This window comes from Anabas testudineus, chromosome 21 (assembly GCF_900324465.2).
Source record: "Anabas testudineus chromosome 21, fAnaTes1.2, whole genome shotgun sequence".
In the NCBI taxonomy this organism is placed as follows: domain Eukaryota; kingdom Metazoa; phylum Chordata; class Actinopteri; order Anabantiformes; family Anabantidae; genus Anabas; species Anabas testudineus.
Window position 1 is genome coordinate 17748319 of NC_046629.1, and position 25507 is coordinate 17773825.

Sequence of the window (25507 nt, forward strand, 5' to 3'; positions counted from 1 at the left end):
TCCCAGCATACCTGAGCCAGTGGATGAGATAATGTCATTGGTGGGGATGTGTAGCCAAAACAAGTCTTTAGATGGACTTAGTTAGTTGGTTAATTGGATGCTATAGCAACTAGGAAGCAAAAAGAAAAGCTGAGTAGAATCATGGGACAATGTTTTAAGAGCAGACTGAAGCAGAAGTTTTGACTTTTGAAAACATGCTGCTCCTGCATCTATTCAGCTCGCGCTTTGGAAATTTACCCGATATCAAATATCACAGCAGTTTAGCAATTTAAAAAGTTAGTTAAAAAAAAGTAATTAAAAAAGCTAAATATGCTAGGACATGTAAATATTGTGGCTGATCAGTGTATATGCAGAGTATGGAATTCAACTGCCTGGTTTGCCTGCAATAAACTGCCAAGTGAGCGTATATTGTTTGCATAAGAAAGCCAACCCACTGCGTTGGTCATTTATGAATAGCAGATGTGGCATTTCCATAACACTATGTAGATCATTCTGCTTCTATTCACCAGGTCTGTTGATGTATTGACTTATGCAGCACCTGGTTTACGTGTAGACCTTATTATCTTCGTGACACAATTGTTAAAATCCACATATTTTTCTACAATTGCAGAAACGCGGAGAAAGGTTAACTCGTACGAAAGAAATTTAGGCCGAGTACATATTAAATAGTTGATACAGAACACTGATCCATTTTTACCTGGGAGAACATAGTTGAAAGCTTAGCACAAATAGAGAGAGCAGAAATCAGAGAGCGGCAAACATAGCTGCCGGGGGAAAACCCCAGAATTTGTACTGCAGAGAGATGAAATGGAAAAGTAAGCGCCAGCAATAATTATGGTAGCTATGGATGTATTATGAGCAGTGAAGCAGCGCTTTCATTTGTAGTGAGCACATGCGAAACAGGCTTAAGCAGAACATTATATTACAGTAGGTTTCTGGATATGTGTGTACAGTATCTCAATCAATTCTATGCACGTGGGACTTTTTGCAGCTGTCGTAACAAGCTTCAGTATTTTTTTAAGGGCTGGAAGGTTAACAAAGCATGAATTATCTCTTTTTGTGTGCCATTTCTGATATTCAAATGGACCCGTTTTCCTGTGTGAGTAGGATTTATTTTTCTGCTCCACACTTCACCATCAACAAATGGGCTGATTTTGCAGTAAATGTCAAGCAATCACAAGCTTAAATGAGGTTATTAATGATGAATGTAATGGTGTGAGTTGAGCTTAGTCAGGGATAAAAATACCAGAGTAGCATTTATTAATGTGTTGTCTAAATGTCACCAGGAGTAAAAGACATTGGAAACTGTGTCTATAGCAGTCACATTTTTTAAGTAGTCATCCAAGTCTATTTAAGTTGTTTGAATTTATCAGGTTAGGTTTCACGTACAGTAGTGAAGTAAGGATTTGTGCTTGAATTCATCTTTAATTGTCTCTAGCACTGACAAAAACATTGTGGAAAAAAAAAAAAATCTCATCATAGCACATACATTACAAAGTATGTTTTGCTGGTTTGATCTCTGGGACACACTCTTCACATGGGTAGGCAAAGGCATACTTCCATGACAGTGATGCATGTGCTCGCTCTACACACAGCATATGCAATTAGAGTTGGAAATTGTATTTCTTATATGGTATAATTACGAATAACATGCATTTTTAATGAGGCTCTGCCTACCATCCCTGGTTGGAGAGTGTTGCACACACTCCCACACATTTTACTGCACAGTCTCCTATATTTGCACCATGTGCACTGATGGTACTATTCTGTTGTTTGTAGAAACATCACGTGTGTACAAATAAATCTTATTGAGTTTAATCAAATTCCATGATTGGAAGTCAATAACTACAAGTGAATTGCTGTGAAAATAAATAGCAAATGGCATTTAAAGCTAAATATTGCTGGGTTTCATCATTCAGTTATGTCATTTCCTGAACTATATATAGTCAAGTCTGCTTTGCTGACATTGACATGGAGGTGGCGTTCTGACAGCGCTGACATCAATCTTTCAGTCCTCTTTGATGACACTGCTGTAAAAGTGCTATCATAATACAGTCTTCAGCAAGTTTCAGTCACTCCTTCAAAAAAGAAATATGCAAACCCAAGAGATTAGTACTGACCAGTTTTTACTGTACTACTTTGTCTTCACTGAAAAATGCTACATGTGTAAATTAAGATAATGATCATCTGTGTGCTGTTTAGGATAACAGGGCACAAGCTGGTTTACATCTAACAGCACCACTTTAAACTCAACACATTTTGGTGCAAAAGTGAAAACATTTGATTGAGCAGTTTGAACAGACTTGGATTAAGCCTGGCATCACAATTAAGCTTTCCTGTTTAAATTTAGGAGAAACTTACAGTAATGCCAAACTATACAAGCGACAAAGTCTCTAGATTCAGCTTCTTAGCAGTTCCAGTCTGTTCCTGTTTTTTTTTTTTTTTCTCCACCACATTCATTTGAAAGAAATGTGTTTGTGTTCACTTCTTGTGGGCCTGCCCTACAGATAACAGATGAAGTCTGAAGTTAAGTTGTGTTTATTTAAATTTGACATTTGTCTTCCTCAATGCAAGCAGTAGAGACTTCAGAGATCCCACAGCACAGCCACGAGCACGTGATTAAGAATGAGCAAAGTTTCCTGAAGGTGAACGAAAAGAGTTTGGTGGTTTTCCATCTGGGCACCTTCATATCAGGGCCTCCTGGGATGTGCAGCATGTATATTCATAAGAGGTGAGCAGGAAAAGGGAGAGAAGGAAAAAAAAAAAGTTTTGTGAGAGACCCAGCTGGTTGCCTAAAACTTATCTTTGGTGACCTCAATTTCGGCTGCTTTCCAATGAGTTTAGTCTGTCCATGTGGGACTAAGTATACAGTGTACAGGCTGTGTTCCTCAGTGAACTTAAGCAGAAGCCTGGCACCACACAATCAGACCACACAGACTGCAGCGTGTTATCTTTAACGAAGAGTAGCACAAAAATCCAACATGTTGGTCAAATACATGTAGAATTGCATCTGCACATAGCACAAGTCACATTAAGGAGCCCCAATTCTTCTGCAAGAGCAACAGACAGTTTCTCACATTTCAAAGCTGTCTCAAATTAATATGTGCCTTGATTAAAGGTTGTAGGAAGTTAACGTGTAGGTGTTTGCACATAAATTAACCACAAAAAACACGACATTCCTGAATTTACTTTGGAAATACTTTCATTTTCTGCGCATAGTGAAGTGCTGCAGTAAGTTGTCCTTACTGTGAAGGAAAGCATGAAATATGCAGTAGAGCTCCTGTTCGGTAGTCGTAGGCTTTAAAATACCTGACATTCTAACCCTGACGCTTTGAACAAAAACATTTAAAATGCAAAGCAGTACATCCAAATTAAGCTGATGAATAAGAGAGCATATGTGCTTCTCAATCTGTAGCTGCAGCCTTCATTTAACTCATCGCATTTTCAGCTAGAGAGAAAAGTCATGTTCTTTTTTTTTTGTGGTTTATGCTGGTCTTACATCTCACATTCATCTGTGAATAAAACCAAACAAATTATTCCAATAAGAACAACACTATTCAAAAGGTGTTTTCCCATATATTAGAAATCTGTAGAAAAAACCCAGGTCAGTTATTTGCAGATGAGATACTAAGTATTAATATATCTATATTTATTAAGTAGTAATTATGAGATTCAGGAGATTTTTCTAAGACTATTATGCTATATTTGAAAAAGAAAATATTGAAAATAAGTTGTACATTTTAATTTTTTTTACAGTAAAAGCCTTGTTATTTTTGTGCTTTTTCTAAGTTGCTCTAATGTACTTTTTTGTACTTTTGGAGAAGCTTCCAGTGAGTCTTTGTGCTCTCGCTTTGTCTCCAAAGTGCAGAAAAAGCAAACCAGACCACGAACCCTGTCCAGCCACAAGGAACATTCAACAAAACAGAATCCCATTTAAAAAAAAAATCAAGATAAAAAACTCTCTGTCTGATCTTCTCTCTTTCCAATTTCCTTTTTCTTTTCTCTGAGAGACTGGCCACAATCTCACAGAGAAACACTCATTAGTGCTCCAAGGCAAGTACAGCAAGGTGAAACTGGCTACTTTTATATTTTAATTGTGTGCAAACCAACCCATTACATTCCTATGCAACTAAACTGCAACATAATATTTTTATTATCTTTAAAATATCTATGTTGTGATGAATGGTATTAATGTATCAGCAACTTGTAATTTATGCTATTTGTGAACATGCTTGATAAACATTACGTTAACAGAAAACTTAATCGGGTTATCCACAAAAATGTATTGGTGATTGCAGTTCAGTTGTATAGAAGCATAACTTCTAGGAGACTGGGTTGATGCCAACAGTCAAGTTTACTAGCATAATGTAATCACTGTCCCACTGTCCAACCTGTAGCTTAAAAGAGAAAGTAATTAAGAAGCAAGCAGCATAATTGTATTACTGCGGTAACTTGGTGCTGCTGTAAATGTAAAGAACTCCTGCTTGTGAAGATAGAAATAAAAAATAAAAGGTTTAATCTAGTAGCTGGTAATTGGATACCTGCCATTTGTCTTGACGCACTGTCAGAGAACAGTAGAAGAAACGGGAGATGTATCCCAGTGTGCAAAAACCGTCTGCATGTTCTTCTGGGGCTGACTTGAGCATTTCTTCCAGGTGGCATTTAGCATTTTCATTAAAATTGACATGACATAAATGCAGTATTTGAACCAGGGTTGCAGACTTTTTAATATTCTCTGCAGTATAGTTGGAAGAATAGACTTTAAGCTATTAACCCTAAAAATAATTGAGAAGCTCAGTTTGGTTTCCATGGCGGCACAACTATACAAATTCTGCACTGCTCTTTGCAAGCAACTGGTCGTTCAGTGTCTTGGCCAGGGAAATTGTGGACAACCCATTTTATCCTCTGAACCGCAGTCACCTGGGTTTTGGTCTCTAAATATATAAATATTTGATTACTTCAAATGGACTCATGTAGTAATGAAATATGACTCCCCAATACAGGGACAATGTCTGCATCAATGTCCGGTTGGTATTTATTAAGTCTAATATGTCTGATCTTTTTAATCTATTTTCTATTTTTGCCCTCTCCACAGAGCTATACTTTGTCCCAATAAGAGAGAAGCAGACGGTATCATCCAGCTCCTCTCTGATTGGTCCAGTGTGAAAGTGAATTGATTTTCAATCATGCAGATCACAACCACCTGAGTGATGAATGTGTTTGTGTTTTTGTAGACTATTGCTTGTTTTCAGGTGATCAGCTGCCAAAGCCTGGTGAAGATCTTTGTTAGATCCACACGTTGCCCTGATTAAATTTGCTGGGTGCTATCAGTGCAGTGTGCAGATGATTTGTTAGATTTTTTTTTTTTAGGTTTGTAATAAAAACCTTGTTGTCACAATAAGGTCTCAGTGGTCACAGCGTAGACTGTGGTTGTGCAGGTGTGAATGTGCTCAGGGCTTTTTTTCAAAAAGGAGAAGAAGCCTCTCAGTGAATGTTCCCATAAAATGGTTTAAAAAAAATCCAATAAACAAAGATATCCAATGCAATTGAGTATGACATAACTGAATAACTGGAACGGTATCGGCCACTGACAAGAAAATACACATTAAGCCTACATCTAATTATGACGCAGTCAGACATCTGAGTCAAACCTCAAAGTGAGAAAAAATCTGATAGTATTACAAAATAAAAAAATATATTGTTTTTTGGTCTTATTTCAGACAAAGGATAGGAAGAATAGGATCAGCGTGTGACGGGAAGACATTATTTCTCCGGGAGCTATGCTTCGGAAGTATGAGAAATGAATCAAAATCTCATACTGGTTCTGCAACAAGCTTAAAGCTGCAATTGGCAACTTTTGGGAATCAAGCTAACTATAAAGACTCAAAATCAATTCACTCTGCCTCTCCCAGCCCTCGCTCCCTCTGATCCGCAACGCTCTGCCCAGTCCTTCAGGTTATTAATTTTATGAAAATGAATGCTACACAACAAATCTCAGCAGTTAATCAGAAATAATTGAGCCTGTCATGGCACTTATCCACATTAGGATATGTTTCAGAGCAGGTTAATACCATGTGCTTGCTACTTATGTCAATATCAGGATCAATAAAGAACATTTCTCTTTGTATACAGCACGTACAGTATAGAGAAACAAGAAGAAATGCATATGACAATAAAGCTGAACAGAAACACAATTCACCATATGGTGAATACATCCACCAAGTAAATGCAAACATTAGTTTAGTGTCACACTGGAGCAGTAGCAGCCTGCTCAGTGCCGACATGCTTCTGGACGTTTCACAGGTTTGAATCAGAGGCATTTCCTTGCACCTAAGTTTCACAGAGAGACAAAGCCCAGCATGACTTTAACTGTCTTACAGGTCAAAAAGGTTGCGGTTTCTGCCAGACAAGGGCTACTGTTGTGCCAAGACTGCAGCAATCACGTGTCAGACCTCGCCTTATCATGGAAGCCAGGTGTCCGTAGCAGCGTGCAGTAGTTGCAAGCAACAACAAAATCGTGTGTACAACACAACACCTGGTGCTACCGTCCTGCTGTGTCTTTTGCCTGCTCTGACAGGAAGGATGATGAGAAGTCACCTTGGCAACCAGTTTAACCACCAAAGTTACAAAGTTCCAGCTCAAATCAGCATATTACAAATTAGCATTTCCATTACCACGCACCACGCATTTAGAGCCGAGTTTAGATGTAACAAAGGATGGATTACACAGTGCTTCACTGTGTGAATGAGAAAATGAACCATAAACTCCTAGAATAATGGAAAAGCACACTTTGGCTTAAATTCACTTGATGGTTTGGAATAATGAACCTCTTATGCAAAGCACACTAATAGGAAATAAAAGTTAAACATTTTCGACAGATAAATATTTTACAAATTCAACATAGATTTAATGGGTAAAATAAATTCCCCAATCTTGCCAATCCAAACACAATGAGTGTGATCTGATTAATTACCATAATGATGAGAATACATATAAATTTATGTATTCTAAACCCAAGGCAAAAAGATTTAGGATATGAAAAAAAACACCATTAGCGCTTACCTCGACAGTGAACTCCTTCATCGTAGCCATCTTCACAGTCTCTGGCCCCGTTGCAGAGTTTGTTGAAATGAATACATTTTTTTGTCCCAATACACTGTATGTGATTGAGGGGACATCTGATCGTCACCTCCTGTGCACCTGAAGCGAAGAAACAAAGTAGAGTCAAAAATCTGAAAATCCTATTATTTCAACATTAATAATTCATAATACTCTATCTCTTTATTGCGAAGCCAGTTGGGCATTTTTTTTCTCAGCTTGTGGAGTCTCACTTGCAGTGGGACCAAATGTGTCATTGTCATAATCATTTGTATTTTTGCAGGTAAACACATTTTGGAGTGTCTTCTCAAAGTGCTGATACCATATGACCTCTTTTATAGGAGGAGGAAGAACCTATGCATATGCAAATGTATTTATACTTCACAGCATTGTTCTTTACACACAACAGATGTTCCACATACATCCTCGCAGTCGCACTGGTGGAAGCCTATAACAAACTGCCTGACTGTCCCTGCCAGCAGAGAGCAGCTGTTTAAGGATTCATGAGGCCCATAGGTGACCCTCATTCATGTGGCAGCCACAAGAGCACATAAAACACAGCTGACCACTGCACCAGCACTGTAAATGTGTCACTTCTCCACCTTAACTACATTGATATCAATTACCAATGTGCTGTTGTAGCCACTTAATCGGAAGATTTATCACCCAAGTGATGGGATCCGTAACCATCCCTGGAGTTCTCTCACCCATAAGAACTCACATCCTAGCACACTTGGACCCTCTCTGCTAGCTGATTACTTATTCACAGCAACCGTTTCCACTTTGTAAGATAAGAGATACCCCAATTAATGTAGCTATTACAAAAGAGGGCTGTCATCCTGTACTGATTTACAGACGGCATATGTGGACAAGTAGGTGTGCGTCTGTATTGACAGAGTAATCACTCATAATAGTTTCTCCTCCCAAGCATTTCATTGCCTAAAAAGGGTGAATATTTCTTGGCCATCTCTTCAAGCCCCAGTAGTTCACACTATTTTTATGCCGCATTTAGGTAAGTCAAATATAAGTGACCTTGTCTCAGAGAGTTCACATTTCATACATGAGCAAACTGGCAGCCTCATCTGCTGGGCTCCAGAAGGTGGTTAAAGCATCGCCTCTTCCAGCTCTTTTCAAGAGGGACAACTTTGCTTTATACTATATAATATTTAAAAAGTAGATATTTAAAAAGGCATACCATAACATGCTTTTTTAGTAATTAAAAGAAAAAAAGACGGTTTATACAGATTACAAATGTATAATGAGAGTGCAGTTAAAGCAAAGTGTTCCAACATGAGTTTCAAAATACATAGGCAAACACCGCTCACTACGAAGAAGGGACTCCGTCACAGAACATTTAGCCCTATGCCACGCAAAAGCACATGTCCATTTAGTAAATGTGCTATTTAACACACAGCTGTAAGGGTTTCTGACAATGTAACAGTGTTGTCAGCTTCTCCCCTTGCTTTCTCGCCACATGGGTTCTAATCTAATGTGATAAGGGGAGGGATGGTGCATGCATATTCAGTGGATCTGTCATGCAGGGGTGCACAGATGGTCTTTCAACGGCTGAGGTGTTCAGCATTCCTCTGTCAATTCCCAAACTACTGTGCTATGTTGGATGATCACTCAAAGTCAAATACACAGGATAGTACAGTATTTCATGCAATCATCTGACAGCTATAGAAATTCTCCTTTTTTTTTTTTTTCAAGGTGCTGATGAAGCTTAAACCCAACACCCTGAATACCGTACAGTATGTGGCGGATCAGTTCACATAAGATCCTCTTAAGCAATCCACGGTGCACTGAGTTACAGTTTGACCAAAGCTGGAATTTCAGCTCAGTGTTCAGATTTAGCTCCACAAAAATGGAGCAAATAAACAAAAATCTGTGTGTAATTAAAACTCCCTAGAAACCATTAGTGAAGAAGAGCAGTGAGATGAGAGTCTTCAGTAGCAGATCATTTTATCACGGGATGAACTGGAAGGTCATGTACAATATGTCATAAATGCATTATATGACAAATAAAGCTTAAAGAACACAGTGATCTAAATAACGTGAACTATATGTTAATCTATGGTTAGTTATATCCTCTAAGTAGCTACTACTGTGCTTTTATGTACATTGATGTATTTATATCATAATTCTCTTCACTAAGTAAATGGAAAGACAGACGCAAACGAGTGGTTAGGCTTTCACTGATGTTTAAAATGAGAGAGAGGGGGGAAGCCAGACTGCTAATACAACGGGGACTCAGAGTAGTCGGCCCCTGTTGTATTAGGTAACTTGTGATGTAGAAATCTCCAATTATTTTACATAAAAAAATGTGCAGTTCCAGTAATGGTTTGATAAATGAATAATGTGCAGAGATGAAATCAGCAAGCATACTTAAATACCAATTTAATCATAACACCTAGAATGGAAGGCAGATGTTCCCCTGGTAAGTAAAAAAAAAAAATTGTAGCATGATATGATTATTCAGGCAAAGCCGCAAACATTTAAGTTTCACCTCGATATTTATTAATGTCTTACTTTAAGATAACACAACTATAAATTAAAACAAAACATCCCCATCTAGTCTAAATAGTCTTCATTTGTTACTGGCTCTGCTACAAGCAATCATATATTTTGTTTAGGAATAGTACTGAATAAAATATGAGTTTCATATTAATAATAATAAAAAAAAAATAAGTCTAAGAAATGACTGGTGTGGTACAGCTGGTCAGCTAAACAAGTGAGCAGACATAATCAGAGCTGCTGGAAGAATAATGCAGTTTTGTTTTATTATTTAATATATACACACTCCTATTCCAAAAGTATTGGAACAGTTTGGGCCAGTGAGGCCAGGTCCTATTTTAATATTTGGGTTTGACATTGAAATATGAATATGAGACTATATGAATATGGATCTGATACACAAGTTAGATGATAGCGCCTTTTGTTTAAACCCTCCCATTTTTCATTTGAGCAAAAGTATTGGAACATGTAAACTTAAAGCCTCTTTCAGTTGTTGTTTGTCTTTGGTGGTTACTCCCTTCAGTCTCCTCTTTAGCAGGTAAAATGCTCCATAGGGTTGAAGTCTGGAGACTGACTTGTCCCTGATCAACTCCTTTGTGTGTTTTAGGTCATTATCTTGTTGCATGATGAAGGATCTCCCAATTACTTTGGTTACATCTTTCTTTAATTTGGCAGACAAAATGTTTCTGTAGACTTTCTGCTGCTATCATGTGTTACATCATTAATAAAGTGGAGGTTGCCGCGCTGATGTCGCTAACAGTTGTTTTAGGGTCTTTTTATTTTTACAGCTCTCACAATGTTTCTGTCATCAACTGCTGGTGTCTACCTTAGTCCAGCCGTTCGACATCTGTTACTTAGTGAACCAGTGGCTTCTTTCTTCTTCATAATATTTCAAATGCTTGTACTGACTATGGCCAATGTTCAATGTACAATGGCTCTTGGCGTTTTTCACCCATAGACATCTCTCTGGCGTTGGTTATACCACTTAACAATAAACCCAAATCTGAAAGTGAGCGTAGACATTTAGTGCTATTTATTGTTTGAAAAATCAGTGTATTCACACCTGTCAATTGCATGTTCCAATACTTCTCTCACATGAAAAATGGGTGGGTTCAAATTAAATGTCTTATTTTCTAAGTTTGGATCAAGACGCAAACACCTAAAAACTGAAATTTTGTGATGATCTTTCGTCTCAAATCCATCTTTTAACGTCAAACCCAACTGTTTTCAGTCTAAAGCAAAAATAAAGGAACTGGCCTCACTGTTCCAATACTTTTGGAAGGGAGTGTAATTCTTGTGTTTATGACAAAAAGAATTGAGTGGTGCTTTGCTGATGTCAGCACGCTAACGTATTAATGCCCTCCAGGAGAAACATTGTCTGTCTTAGACAGCTGATGGACGGTCCTCTAGCTGCACCATCAGGACCCCCGTGATCCTAGATAAAGTAGCAAGTTTTATTCATTATGTGTATATAACCTTTTAGATTTTAGGACATCTTAATTGCTTTTGCTTAATTTGAGGTGTGACTGCAGAGGCATCAGCTGGGTTAAACTAATACTTCTATTTAATGTAAAATGAGAAGCTTCTAGGAGGGAATTTCAGCATGTTCATTATGATAATCATGTTAATCTGAGCCACTGCCACTCTGTGTGGAATAATGAATTCCGGAAGAAAATTACAGATAATCAGCAGGGGAAGCTCCTTGTAAATCAGTGTAGATGGATTTATTACATCCCTAGAAAATAACGATTTCATTTTCTTAATTTCTGGGTAAAGTTGATGATCAAAGTAGCATCGTAATGCCTGACCTGTGCGATACCAATGTAGAGGTACTGTGTCAAGCTATTTCGTGATGGATCCTGCAATTAAAATGACATTAGTTGTTTAACTGAAGCATTACATATTTCAAACCTAACCATACTATTATTGTTACATGAACACGTTATATTGTAAAATCACTTCAGTAAAAGTGAACTTCTCCCAAAATGTGAGCTACAGTGGAGACAGCAGCTTTCACTCACTCGAACTACTTTGCCTGCAGGTAGTAAAAGCTAACCTTTGACACAGTGCCTTGTATCTCATAACATATTGATCTACATAGGGAAGGCAGAATACAGTATAATGTATGTTTGCCCATGCTTTCACAACAGTATTGAGAACATTTTACAGTCGAACACAGTTTCATATCTTTGACTTTTTAAAATCATGATAATGTGTTACAGTTGATTTCATTTGACAACACGTCTCCATCAAAAGCATTTCAGACACTGTTTCCTGACAGAATTGATATGCTTCTGTATTGATCAAGCCAGGTGTCTGCACACTCTGCAAATGGGTTCACGTTTCATTTGTGCATTGTGCATGTGGCAGCAGATATTTTTTACATCCCTAAGTCTATTATATTCAGTGTGTTTGCAAGTATAACTGCTTCACCCAAACAATTAAACAGTTTTGCCCCACAATTTCAACCAAAATAGAAATAAGTCCAGTCCCAGTGATTCTTACTATGGTTATTGACAGCCAAAATGTGTTTTGCCTGATGCCTGTGGCTGCTGCCCCAAATGACCTTTTGACGGCTAACTGGCTATTGATTTGCACACTACCCCATTCAGTGGTCTTCTCTTTTCCGAGGTGCCTGTAGGTTCCCCTTTGTGGTCTTGTATAAGGCGCATGCACAACTCTAAGCACTCCACACACTTCAACTTCTAGCAAGATATGGCATGAATTATGAATTCATAAACTGAATGATATACATCATCGAATGTGTAATTAATTTGCTTTGCATTCTTAAGACAAAACGCTGCTAAATGAAGAACTAGCAGCTATGGTAATAGTAAAAAACAAATCACTGCAGAGATGATGTTACCAGACAGAGCGACGCCGTTGGTAGCATTGTTCTCTGGACTGATGAGGTGCATCATTGGTGTGGAAGAATAAATATAAAGTATAAAAAGCATGAATATTTCAGTTACTCTGTCTGTACGTGTTTTATGTGTGTGTTTATGAGCTGAAGTGTTAGGAAATCACAGAAAACAATGAACCTCGTGCAAAGGTTAACTCTTAACCTTTGCATATTGGGTGTCTGTGGTGAAGTCATTACTGCTGTCACGCTTGGGATTTGAGGATGGTTTGAATTATAATGAGTATGCGCTCTGTGATGTTGTGGCTTGAATCGCAATAACAGATGGAAAACAATGATACATTTATAACTGTCATTTAACAGAGCTGCTGACAAGCCATTTTCTCTGTTTCTCAGATTGATTTGAGTATGTGGGCTGTTTGCCATTCTGAATTCATATCTCAAAGGCAAACACTTGGACAAAATCTGGATGTGTTAAAGCAATACTTATCTTGCTATTTGCCGTGAACAACATGCATCATCCGAAACACGCGGTCGGAGACTTCCAACAGTTCCATTACAACAAAGTGAATGGCTAAAATGCAGGCAGATAAAGTGCAATGGAGTAAACAAGAGCAGAGTTTAGCAACTTCACAGCTGCAGCTTTTCAAAAAGGCACAGTGGTCTTAACACGAAGGCCCTTTAAAAATATATATTTTCCAGGTAACCTTTATATACTTGGCATTTGATATGATGTACTCAGCCAAAAGGGGTCATTTGTCTGACCCCAGACATCAATGCAAGGCTTTCCACTAGAAGAACACAAACAGTGACAGAATCTTGGCGCTTTATGATAGGATGAAATGTTTTATGTTGGGTATGTTTAAAGAAAGATGTGAGTGATGTCAGTCTCAGCATGTTAAACACATGCTCTGATTGCACTAAGACCAAATTGGTTTGGCCAATCTAGAATATTCTTCTGTTTGGTCTTGGTTGCCTTGCCTGCACATAAATAAATAATAATGAACAGGACCTGTTGTAATCGAGCTTCTCAGAACAGGAACTCACTTCTAACTAGTCCTAACTTTTTCAGTATGATTGGTCCTACTTTTAGGACTAGAAGTAAGAACAACTCAACATTCCTAACATAGGAAATCACTCCTATTTTCCCCACTTGTCCTAACTTGTTACGAGCTGCCAGGAGAAGGCATTCAGTCAGCGACATGTGTGCAGATTCTGTGGGAGGAGAGATGCTAACGCCTAATGACACTCAGCTCATTAAAAGATACAAGTTGGACAAAAATTAAATAGTTTCTAGCACAGATCTTGTGTGGGATGAAGTTGGTCCAGCAACAAGAAGAACACGTCTCCACAGAACGGGTTACTGCAACTTTTTTTATTTTTTGGATGAGACAGGGAAGGTGCAGCCTTAGAAGGACATGAAATCAAATGACATGCATGCTCTGACTTGACCGCATTAATGAAAATTGCTTACTAGCCAACCCTAACCCTTAGAAAACTGCTGAGTTGTTAGAGTCAATGCTTATGTAAATCAAAAACTTTACCACAGCATTAACACAAGTGGCTATGAGTACAAACTATGATCCTTGTTTTAGCAGCCATATGGCCTGAATCAACACACACATCATGAGAGAAGATAACAAAACTTTGATGTTTCCTTGTAATGTATAAAGCCTTCTCTTGAAAAACATTGCTGACTTTGCCATTCCAACTTTCCTACCTGCCTACAACTACAGTAAATCCCTCAACTGACTACAACAGATCAACCAAAATCCCTGTCCGACTGTCTCAAAACTGTGACCTCACTCTGTTTCCTAGGAGTAGTCCTCCTTGGTGAAGCGTAGGAGGCTTCATAATAAATGTATTAATCTGTACAACTCTGAGATAGCGGCTCAACCCAGGCTATGTTTCAGCACGATTCTAAGGAGAGAATCTGAGATGCTCGATAAATATGAGCCCAGGGTTCATTTTCACAAACCCTCCTAAAATCCTAAGAGACTGAGTGTACAGTTGGAGAAACTTCCAAAAGTGAGTGGAGTGGCGGTGCTAAATTTAGGGTTTAAGTTTTTTGTGTAAGAGGAGTTCATAAAGTTGTTTAGCACTATAAGGTGCTCCTAAGTCTGGAAGAAGTTGAAGAGGCAGTCAAGAGGCTGCTGCTGTTATGCAGCTCTGGTGAACTGGGAATATCCAAACGTCCGTTAGCAGAATAATCTCCCAAACCATAAACATGGTCTCCAGACATAACACTGTTCGACAATTCATCACACACTAATGCAGCCTCCACAGACTTCTTTAATGCTCTATACAACTTTTTTAATTTCAATCTTTTGTTTTTTGCTTGATGGTTTATATATACATTTCTAAGTGACATGTCTCCGGCTCCACTGTGAAAACCACTTAATCTGTCATGCATGGGCAGATTTATTTTGAAATGTGAACAACAAGTGTATAAGAATAACAATAATGTCATTTGTGTGACAGTTAAATTAGGAAATTTCTTTCAAAACTACTTGGTTATATATCTGAATTGTTTGGCTTAACAGAAGCTCCTCTATACAATCTATACATATAAGTTTCTCTTTATGTCAAGTGAATTGAAAACTTCTCTGTTGCTCAATTCACCCCCAGCACTGTTTCCTACAACTAACAAACAGACAAACATATACCCTATCCTCCCCTTGTACTCCACACAAACACAGCCATCCCCTTGGATTAAGCAGCCTGGAGTGTGAGGTTCCAGAGCAAGAATGGGGTGAGTAGTTTAAGCCCCCACATTTTTACTAAATGGGCAACAGAATTTGTGCACTACGCTTACATTTTTCCACCATTTATTTATTTGATATTCATATATATCTATCTATATATATATATATATATATATATATATATATATATATATATATATATATATATATATATATATATATTTTTATATATTTCACACAGATCAGCCATCTGTCATCATGTCATTCATAGCAACTCAGGTTACGGCCACCCCTTCTCTGTCTTATCTTAGGAGTTCTTTCAGTTCCTCACTAAAAGTTGCATTCAGGAGCTTTGTGAAAAGGTATTAAGTGAAAATCCTTAGGTAGGAGGTTTTCTTATATATCTTTACTCAGCAGAGCTCTGTCAATTCCAAACACTTAAAGGCTTTCACATCGGTGTCACATATTCTGTATTTAACACATAATGCAAGAAAACAACGTCGTTACTTTGTGACTCAGCATTTAGCTCAAGCCTAACATACTTTATTATTACTGTATAGTATGTCAACAAATGTATTTCATATGCATTTGTCCTTATGTTAAAACCTTCTCTGTTACATTAACATTTAAAAATGTGTAATTGACGCTGCATAATACTGTACATGGTTTCACTCAAAATCGACAACCTCAGCAATGGAAATCAGTATTATTTGCTACATGTTACATGGCCTGTGTCCTCTAACTATAGTGGAATTATAAATGTTTTGTGCACCGATTTCCTCCAACATCTCATTTCCACAATTGCAATATCTTATTTGCTATAAATTATTACTCAATCAAAATCTAGGAGGAAAATGCCACCACTGCACAGTGGAATAAAGCTTGGTGTTGGCATCTTTGACATCCTGGCTGTACTGTATAATACAGAATCAATATATCAGTCAGCAGAGAGGAATGAGCAGCCGCAGGACAATGTAGTAAAGCTGCACTTCAGAAACACCACACAAAAAAAAAGGTCAATTTATCATTATTTGGAAAACACAAACATAATTAGTCAGTGGAGATACTTTTGTGACCAACCATTATGCAAATGTTAAAATGTAATTGTTCTGGGACCAGCTTCAAATGAATAAAACATACAGTATATTGTAGTCAGAGAGGCTAAAGCCAGTATTCAGTGGGAAGAATGATCTCATTAAGACTGTAATATACAGCATTGTATTTAAGGCTGGCATCCGTTCATCAAGGAAATCAATTTGCGATAAGGACATCATTGATGCAATGAGATTCTGATGTATCCATTTGGAAATTAATTATTTTTTATCATGTCATCATGTTGTAATATTGAATTGATATAAAGTTCTATATCAAATCCTCAGCCCATGCACTGTGTTTAGTTTGTAAGCTGCTGGCTCCTTAACATATTAGTTTGTATAACAAATATCCAAGCAGGCACATAATGTACAGACCCAGACCTGTTATGATATTACGTAAAGAGCCCAGGAAGATTTGCAGTACTGATTAAAGGTCTTACTTTTCTGTGTTACTATCCCTCTGCTGCAGCTTTCATAATAAAAAGACTCCTTCTTGATCTGTAGAACTCAGACTGCTGAGGCCTCATATTCCATTCAGCTCAGCTTAATGTATTTTTGCACAAAATGAGGACTGTGGATTTTGTCCCTTATTACTTTCAACCTGCTTTAGGAAGAGATCTCTTTGTTAACAAGATGACTGATTACAACAACTAATAAGGCTTTCAGTCTGTACATGTCTGTTTTGTTTGAAGAAAAAAAAAAAAGACAACCCACTCATCCACATGCCTAAAGATTTATGCTCAATAGAGGTCAGTGTGTGTATCCTGTTTCCTAACATCTGTCTATTTAGATTTATTTTAACCAAAACCAATTTTAAAAAGCTAAATGTGTTTTTGTTGCCCACATGGAGGCAGTGTAACAACGTAGTCATCTCTTATTTTTAGCATAGTTTCCTATTTAAACGTGTCAGTGAAATGGTCTAGTATTCACTAATATTCACTCGGTTTTGCACCACACCAACTCCTCAGGGAACTATCTGGCTCTTTAGCTGTCTAATGCTCTACTATGCTTACAAACCAAATGCTAACTCTGTCTGTTATTTGGCGCTAAATTGCTGCATACTAAAGCAGAGACCCAGCAAATGATAACTCTTTATGGATTTGCCATTAGTTTTTTTTAAAAGGGAATAGTTACTGTAACTTAATCTAATCAAATTTAACCATACCTACTAAAGGAGGTGCCAAGTCAGGAGATGCCAAATGACTCAAGTCAGAAGACATTGCTGGTCATATGACAACCATATATACAATAAAATGAAGGAAGTCCTACATCTCTTAGCCTCAGATTGCTCCATTAAATTATCATAATTTTAGCAAAAAGCCTTGATCTTTGCCTTTATTCATATTTCATACTACATAATGAGTCTCTGGGCCCAAATTGGTGTGCTGGCCTAGTGTAAATTAATTGATCATAAGCAAGTAAATAAGTTATTTTTTGGGGGGCTGTAAGGCATCTTTAATGAGGACCATGGTTGGAGTATAATGCACACAGCAAGTGGGAGGACATGTGTTTTTCTCTAAATATCCTCTGGCACTAACCCAGCTTGAAATAATCATTGGACTATGACCATGTTTATAGAGTGGCTATAAGAGTAGGCATTAGCTCATTCCTTTCACTATCTATTAGACAACCCATTATTCATGGTTAATAAATAAATAAGTAAAGGCCAATGTCACTGATTCATGCTCATTGGTAGTCAAGTCCTAGCTCCCATATAACTATGAAATGAACAGCACTCATCATAGTAATGTTACAGACTCTCATTGGATGTCAGGTAAGTATGTGTCACTGTGTTTGCTCTGAGTTAAAGCTCATATCACTGCAATGCTTTGTTCTCTGCTGCAGCAGCAGGGAGATTATGTAGACTTTAGTACTTAAATGTCACACTGGTTCCATGACAGCAAGCACGTCAAGTTTATAAAATATGCTCTTTTCTTTGGTTCTTCAGGTGACAAGCTGGGACGCTGTCCTTTACAATACTTGTACTAGGAGCGAATACAAAAGGGAAAATGTGTCAGTGCAGCTTAACTGTTGAGATGGAGGCTGTGAGTGCAAAGACTGAGCAGTAAAGTGCTCCTCCCAGTGCATCACTTCTGACATGGGTGAGACATGGTGCGGGTGCAGATTGTCACTAGTTGCCTGGTGACAATCAGTCTTGCGCTAATGGCTTTGCCAAACACCAATGCGAGCAACATATGGAAATGTGTGCAGAGATAATTTGACAAGCAAAGTGCTGAATATTAGTAAATGATATTTTAAGAGCAAAGATGACAACTTATCTTTTATACAACGATCACATTTTGACCAATAATTAAAAGACTTAAACACTGTGACTTATAAAACCATACAGTGCCTCCATGGGAATGAAGGTTTCCAAGCACACATACGCACGCATACACAAAATATTTGTTGTGTCTGTTCCCTGCCTGAAACTACTGGTAAAACAGATGGCACAAGCCTGAGGAAGTGTACATAAGTTCTGTTCCAAATGTGGAAAGGGAGAGAAATTGTGAATTAAAAAGTCTTATTTCAAAGCCTCGTGCCTTCTGCTAAAAAGAAGCTGATTACGATGCCTGTGAACAAGATACATGTGTGGCAGGTTAAATATGTTGATAGCAAAGGACAATGTGCTGCATTTGATCTCGCATCAAATTCACGTGTCAGGCGCTGGGCTGAGGAAACAAACATGATATCCAATTAACTTTTGCTGCACTGACACTCACAGTCATGTTAAATGTTGTAGAGATTGCGGAGGTGACAGCATAACCTGTGAGCTTTTTAATAACCTGGGCAGAGAATTGTTACAAAAGATGCAGCAGGGTGAAGGCAGACTCGTGGAGATATTACAGCCGAACAGACGCTTGAAAGAGTTGAGCACTGGCAGTGAATAATTCTCACTAATTGCACACGTGGTGCTTGAGCATTAACATGCAGCATTTGTAGAAATGGCATGTTTGGGGGGGTTTTCTTGATGAGTCAGTGGAAGGGCTACATCTCAGCAAGCGTGAGAGGTGGAGAAGAAGGAACATAAGCGTTACATAATCCACTGTCCTTCAGCTCAATAACAAGGTGCTACGCTACATTACCCCCTAAACCTCCATCCTACTGGTGCCAAGTATCATGGGAACCAGACACATTTGTGATACATTTATTTCAATATGGAACTTGCCAGATAAAATACCTGCAGGATGTTGATAGGCAGCCCAGAGAACAGCTACGGCAGCTTCGTCACAGACAGACCAAATATTCCCTGTACTTCTAAGCAGTGTTTCCACAGGGGCTTTGCCAACTACTTCCAAATGTTTAAATGCAAATGTGAACTTAACATCTAAGAAATGCGTGTTATGGTTAGAATCAAATTTACTGGTCAAGTAGTGCGCAGGGAACCTAGCTGCAATTGTCAAAGGATCTTTCTGTACCTACATGCAGCCAAAACTTCATGCAGACATAAAGCTGTTATATACCAACCCTATATCAGCGGAAAGAACCTCTACATTGAAATAAACTATTGACAACCCCAAGTCAATGTTATAAATAATGTATGAAAATTAAAGTGAATGGTTAGAAAAAGATACTGCTGTGGTAAAGATTAGTTAAATGTAGATATAGTTAGGTTACAAACTCAGAATGACCTAAAATCGAGATCATGGTTCCCTGTGACATTTCCTTCAATAATAACATCAGTGCACCACGATTTCTTAGTCGTGTTGGCTACTTGACTCTAACAAGGAAGAAACTACAGTCTCAACTATTTTATTTCTTCATACTCCTTTAAAACTGTGACATTCGTTTTGTCATTTGGAGGCAAAACAGCACTGACATATTGTCATGTTAATTACTGTATTACTACAGCAAACAATCCACTGGTTGGCAGTCTTGTTACTGACAACCTACAAATCTCACAAATATTCACTTTATTCTTAGCTCTGGTCTGGTCTCCATCACCCCCTGAGGAAAATATAATATGCTATAGCTTAAAGTGGTTAACAGTGTTCCTTGAATATTTGGTGCAATTAGCTCGAAGATGCTAAAACACTCAGAGAGGCTTCAACTATGTGTACATGAAAAATGTCATAAAGATGCTGAGATGCTATTATTACACGAGTGGCACGCTCTGGAAGTCAGTAACTAAATTATACTCAGCTGAACGACCATGAAATAAACATGCTGCACCCAGTGCTGTATCATAAGAGCGATTCTTTTATTACTGTATTTCTTTCTTCATACTGCTTGTTTTAAGCTCTCTGTGTGATACCAATGAGTTCCGTATAGAGAAGTCGGAGAGCTGTAGAGGAAAGCATGACGGGGAATGACCTCCCCTGTAGCTGAAGGGGAATCGGTGAAAGGACCCCTGAGAGAGTCTTTGACCATGTTTTGAAGTCAGCTACTGACCCTGTTTATTGTATTTTCCTCTGGGAGTGACAATTCAATCAAAGGATTCATTGGTCTCCGTGTCCACAAAGCTTCTCGTGGCAGCACTACTGAGATGAGCCAAAAGTCCATGAAATCCTTCCCTAAAGGATTCACGATGGATTTAAGTTCCAAAAACATTAAATGCAAGCATGTTGCATCAGGAATGGAGGAGGGGGGGGGCACATCCCGACAGCCATTAGCACATTATTTTTAGATAATTATATTAGAAGAGATATTTACAGAAAGTGAATTGTGACAGTCCCACTTTATTTCAAATGCAGAGCAAACAGCTGATCTCTATGTCCCCAGACAGTCGTGACATTTAGAGTTCCTTGTAAGTATGATGCACATACTAGAAGCGCATCCACTTTTTACAGAATTCTCATCTCTTTCCATTTCAACCATCACCACACACAAAAAAATGCGTTACTGCAGAGGAATTGTTTGCTTGGGTTTTCTTTAGCTACTCCTTAAGGCAGGCTGTTTTCCCGGCTTCCTGAATAATTGTCATCAGCTGTCCAGTCCTGTGAGACCCGGGGCTGAGCAGATAAACCAGTGCCTCCTTCTAGTCTAGGTATTGCAATGCAAGGCCACTTTCTTTTCCTTTCTCCCACAAGGCTCTGAAGATGCAGTGATTACATCTCCTTGACTGAGCCAGAGGAGGGAGGAGAGAGGCCATCAATGGCACCAACATTTTTATATGTCTAGGTGTCAAGAGTATAATATATCACCTTGCTTTTTTCTTAAGGTAATAAATTCCTCTGAATAAAGTCCAAAAAACGTGCAGTCAAATCAAAGTACCAAAGTATCACACCGTGCTTTATATCAATCCTCCACGGCTTTACTCAGTGCATATCATACTACATAAAGGATTTTTTTTCTTCGAGTTATTACAGCCCTTGTGTCATTTGGGAAGACAGAATACATCCCAGTCCCATTTTCTGTTTGCGGGGCAAAGCTGATCTAATTCCTGCTTCTATCGATACATAATCCATGATAATGAGCTGTGCCTTATATGAATATGCAATGTCTTCTTTCTGCAGGCATTGTAAATAAAATGGAGCCAGCATTAATCAAAGTGATAATTAATTGCCTTCTGGAGATTATATGACTTGGCCCGCAGCAACTGTGTAGAGGTTATATTATATCTAGTATATTTAAATCAGCTTTCACAAAGGGAGAATGTAATATCATACAGAAGGTGACAGAAAGGAGCCACTTCAAATGCACACTTTTGCCTTTAAGTACGCTGAGGCCATTTTTCAGGGCAAAATGAGGCACACGACATGCGACTGGTGTGGAATAACCAAAGGAACAAAATGACTCATCCAATGAGGGAAGCACACAATATTAAAGGTGGAAGCATCCACACAGAGATGGGTAAACCCTTCAATTCACTTTATCAACAAAGCATCTGAGAAAAAAACAAGCAACATTACCAGGCACAATATCTGCTTTTGCTTTTGCAGTCCTGAGGACAGACTATCCATCTCTTCCATTTCATTTTCTATACTTCCTGGTTCCTATCTAGGGTCACTGGGTTGTGTTGCCTTATCTCAGCATGCACTAGGAGGCTAGGAAACTCCACAAGCTCCCGCTTTCAGACATTAGCAGGAATACAAGCAACAACATGTTAACAGCTGCTGGTGGTAATAATAATAATAATAATAATAATAATAATAATAATAACAACAACAACAACAACAACAACAACAACAACAACAACAACAACAATAACAATAATAATACATTATATAATAATCTTCATTTTGACAGAGGCATCCACTACAAGTAACCTGTTAGAGATATGACCTCTTGCACTCTAATTTTTGCATACTGTGGTCAATTTATGCACATACGTCACTGCCGAAACTATAAAACATTAATTATATGCAGTAACTCACACTGATGAGGAACCTGAAGTGAATGTTAATAATGTGGTTTTGTTGCCTTTTTGATTTTTGCTGTGATACACCGTGACAGTGATGGTGTCATCATGATTTACAAAGCCTAATTTAGCTCATAACAATGCAAAATTGCCACTCTGTTTATCTATTAAAGGAAATCTATGTACCAGAAGTGTGTAAATAATAATACCTTCGAGCACGTCTGCTACAACCAATTCTAATGTGAAGGACGAATAGAGATTTATGTGACTGCAGTCAGATTTGCCGAGCAAAGCACTGCACCTCCACTTGTTTACAGAATAATACGGTACTCCAAATAATGCCACCTTTTTACCCAAACTGGAGTTCTTCTGCTTTATTCTAAAATGATTAGCCATTACTAGTTTACTGTACAAATATCACTGCAACATGTACTTGGTACCAAAATTACAACAATCCTGCAATCTCTCTTCATAACGGTGATAATGTTCTGTTTTTATTGAAGCTGTTTTAGAGCAATGTTGGTATGACCACTTTTAAAGATGTAGCTGAATTCAAAAACAGCAAAACCTACAGCTTCCACAATGGGTGCAAAATGGAATAAACAAAAACCGAACATGATCACCTTCATAAAGAAAGGACTTACAGATGAACTGTTAGGTGTACCTCCAGTAATGAGCTGTCACAGTTAATGTGAATGTGAACTTGTTTGGAATTTTGTGGTTTCCGCATTAATTTGTCATAAAACGTCTGATCTTCATCTAAGTCAAGAGTACTAACAAATATGATGTGCCTAAAACGATAACACAACAACAACAACAAACATGCCAGTTGTAAAGTATGGTGAAGGAAACATCATGATTTGGGCCTACTTTGCTGCATCAGGGCCTGGCCAGCTTGCAGTGATGATGAATTTCCAAGTGTATCAAGAAATTCTTCAGAATAATGTAAGAATGTCTGTACGTCAGGTGAAACTCTGTAGAAGTTGCGTGATGCAAAAGGGACAATGACCCAAAACACCAAAGCAAGTCAAGAATTACATTAGAAAAACAAAATCCGTCTTTTAGAGGCCAAGTCAGAGCCCAGACATCAACCCAATAGAGATGCTATGGAGCGACTTGAAGGGATCCACACATGAGACGGCCAAAGAATATGACAGAGCTAAAACAGTTCTGCAGGAAGAATGGGCTAAAATTCCTCCTGAACAATGTGCAGGTCTGATCCACAGAAAGCGCTTGGTTGAGTTTATTGCTGCCAAGAGGGGTCAGCCAGTTATTAATTCTAAGGCTTCACATACTTTTCCACTAGCACTATGAGGTTTTTATAGTTGTTCTTAATAAAGACATGAAAGATCAGAATTTTTTGTGTTATTATTTTAGGCACATTATATTTGTTAATACTTTTGACATTTTATGACAAATTAATGCAGAAAACCATGAAATTTCACAGGGTTCACATACTTTTCCTTCCACATATAAAGTACTTTATATGTACACATAAATGACATAAACACGTACATAATTTTGTTTTCATTTCTAAGAGATACAATGTAAAGATGTGGATCACTGACCTGTGACATTTTACGCTGATCAACCATGCAATAAGTTGTATATTGCTGGATCATAAGTGTTGGGCTTTATACATGAAAGGGCCTGACAGTCCACTTGGCATTCACCATTTACTGATTACTGATTACATTGTGACATTATACAATTGAACAATTCAGTGTATTGGACAGAATACATTTTGCAGTTTATATGTTCTTTACAATGTGCTTGACCTTTTTTTTGTCTTTCAGAAAAAAAAAAAAAAAAAAAAAAAAAAAAACTGCGACTCTGGATCCGGGACTAGATTAACTCAAAAAGTCATCAAATTTGATCCTTACAAAAACAATTCTGAATAATATGAATGTATAGAATGAGCTGTCTTCATTTGTGTTCTGTTCACTTGCCACACTTATCACACACTAGACAAAGAAGACAACAACACAGGAAACAGGGGACTTACATGTCTGGTCCAACAACTATCAGCACCAGCAATACTTATGGATTCTCTATTTTAAGACCAACAATAATTATATTAATGACAACCTGTAATATCAAACCACTTTAAAATACAAGTGCAGCATTAAGAGGGACTGAAATGTCTTTGGAAGGAAGCAGGAAACCAGAGCTGATGTTAAAAATCTGAATATTCAACACATAACCCCTGTTTAATTCAAAAATGTTTGTTAGTTTTTACTTTCTGTTGTCAACCTAAATTAATGTCAATTACACTTGACATAAACACTGACCTTTCTTTCTATGTTGGTAAATAAAACTTATAAAATGCCTATTAAACTTTTCAAACCATTTGTGTACTGTTCCTTTCAAAGAAGTGCTCTTTAACACACTGATTCATTTGTAGCCAGCTTTCAAGGTTTCTTAAACCTTTCAAGTTTATGAGGGAGCTTTTGATATTACAAGAAGCTATCTTTCGGGGGAAATATCACTTAATGCATGTTAACACAGCTCCTTTAACTATAAAGGTACGACCTTTGGTATTCTACCGTATGACAGTTTAGCATCAGCGAGGAATGGATGGAATGGGTGACTTACAAGTTTGATCGTTTTCGTCTGAGTCGTCAGGGCAGTCAGGCTCGCCATCACAGAGCCAGGCCTTGGGGATGCAGGTTTCCCAGTCGTGACAGAGAAACTCCCCTACGTCACACATGATGGCTTCTGGGTGGCATGAAAAAAGTGGAGAGAGAGAGACAGAAGATGCAGCATGAATGTGTGATGGTACGGAGTAGGTGGGTTACATGTTTCAGACAAAAAACATGTACTGGATGTAAACCTCGACATGAGTGTGGAGACGAGCAGAGGTAGTGGCTATATCTGGACTTTGTTTCAAAGCACATGCAGTAAATGGATCTGGTGAATGGCAAAGTTGTCGACT

The 25507-nt window shown here is 38.0% G+C and overlaps 1 protein-coding gene across 1 annotated transcript in view; it reads right to left on the minus strand.

Annotated features, from left to right (window-relative positions):
• Window positions 1–25282, minus strand: part of lrp1bb (low density lipoprotein receptor-related protein 1Bb) — a 176067-nt gene extending 150785 nt beyond the window's left edge. The window contains 2 exon segments of the mRNA XM_026375678.1: window positions 7063–7200; window positions 25168–25282. Of these exon segments, the coding sequence (XP_026231463.1) occupies window positions 7063–7200; window positions 25168–25282 (253 nt within the window).
• Window positions 25283–25507: the final 225 nt, after the last annotated feature.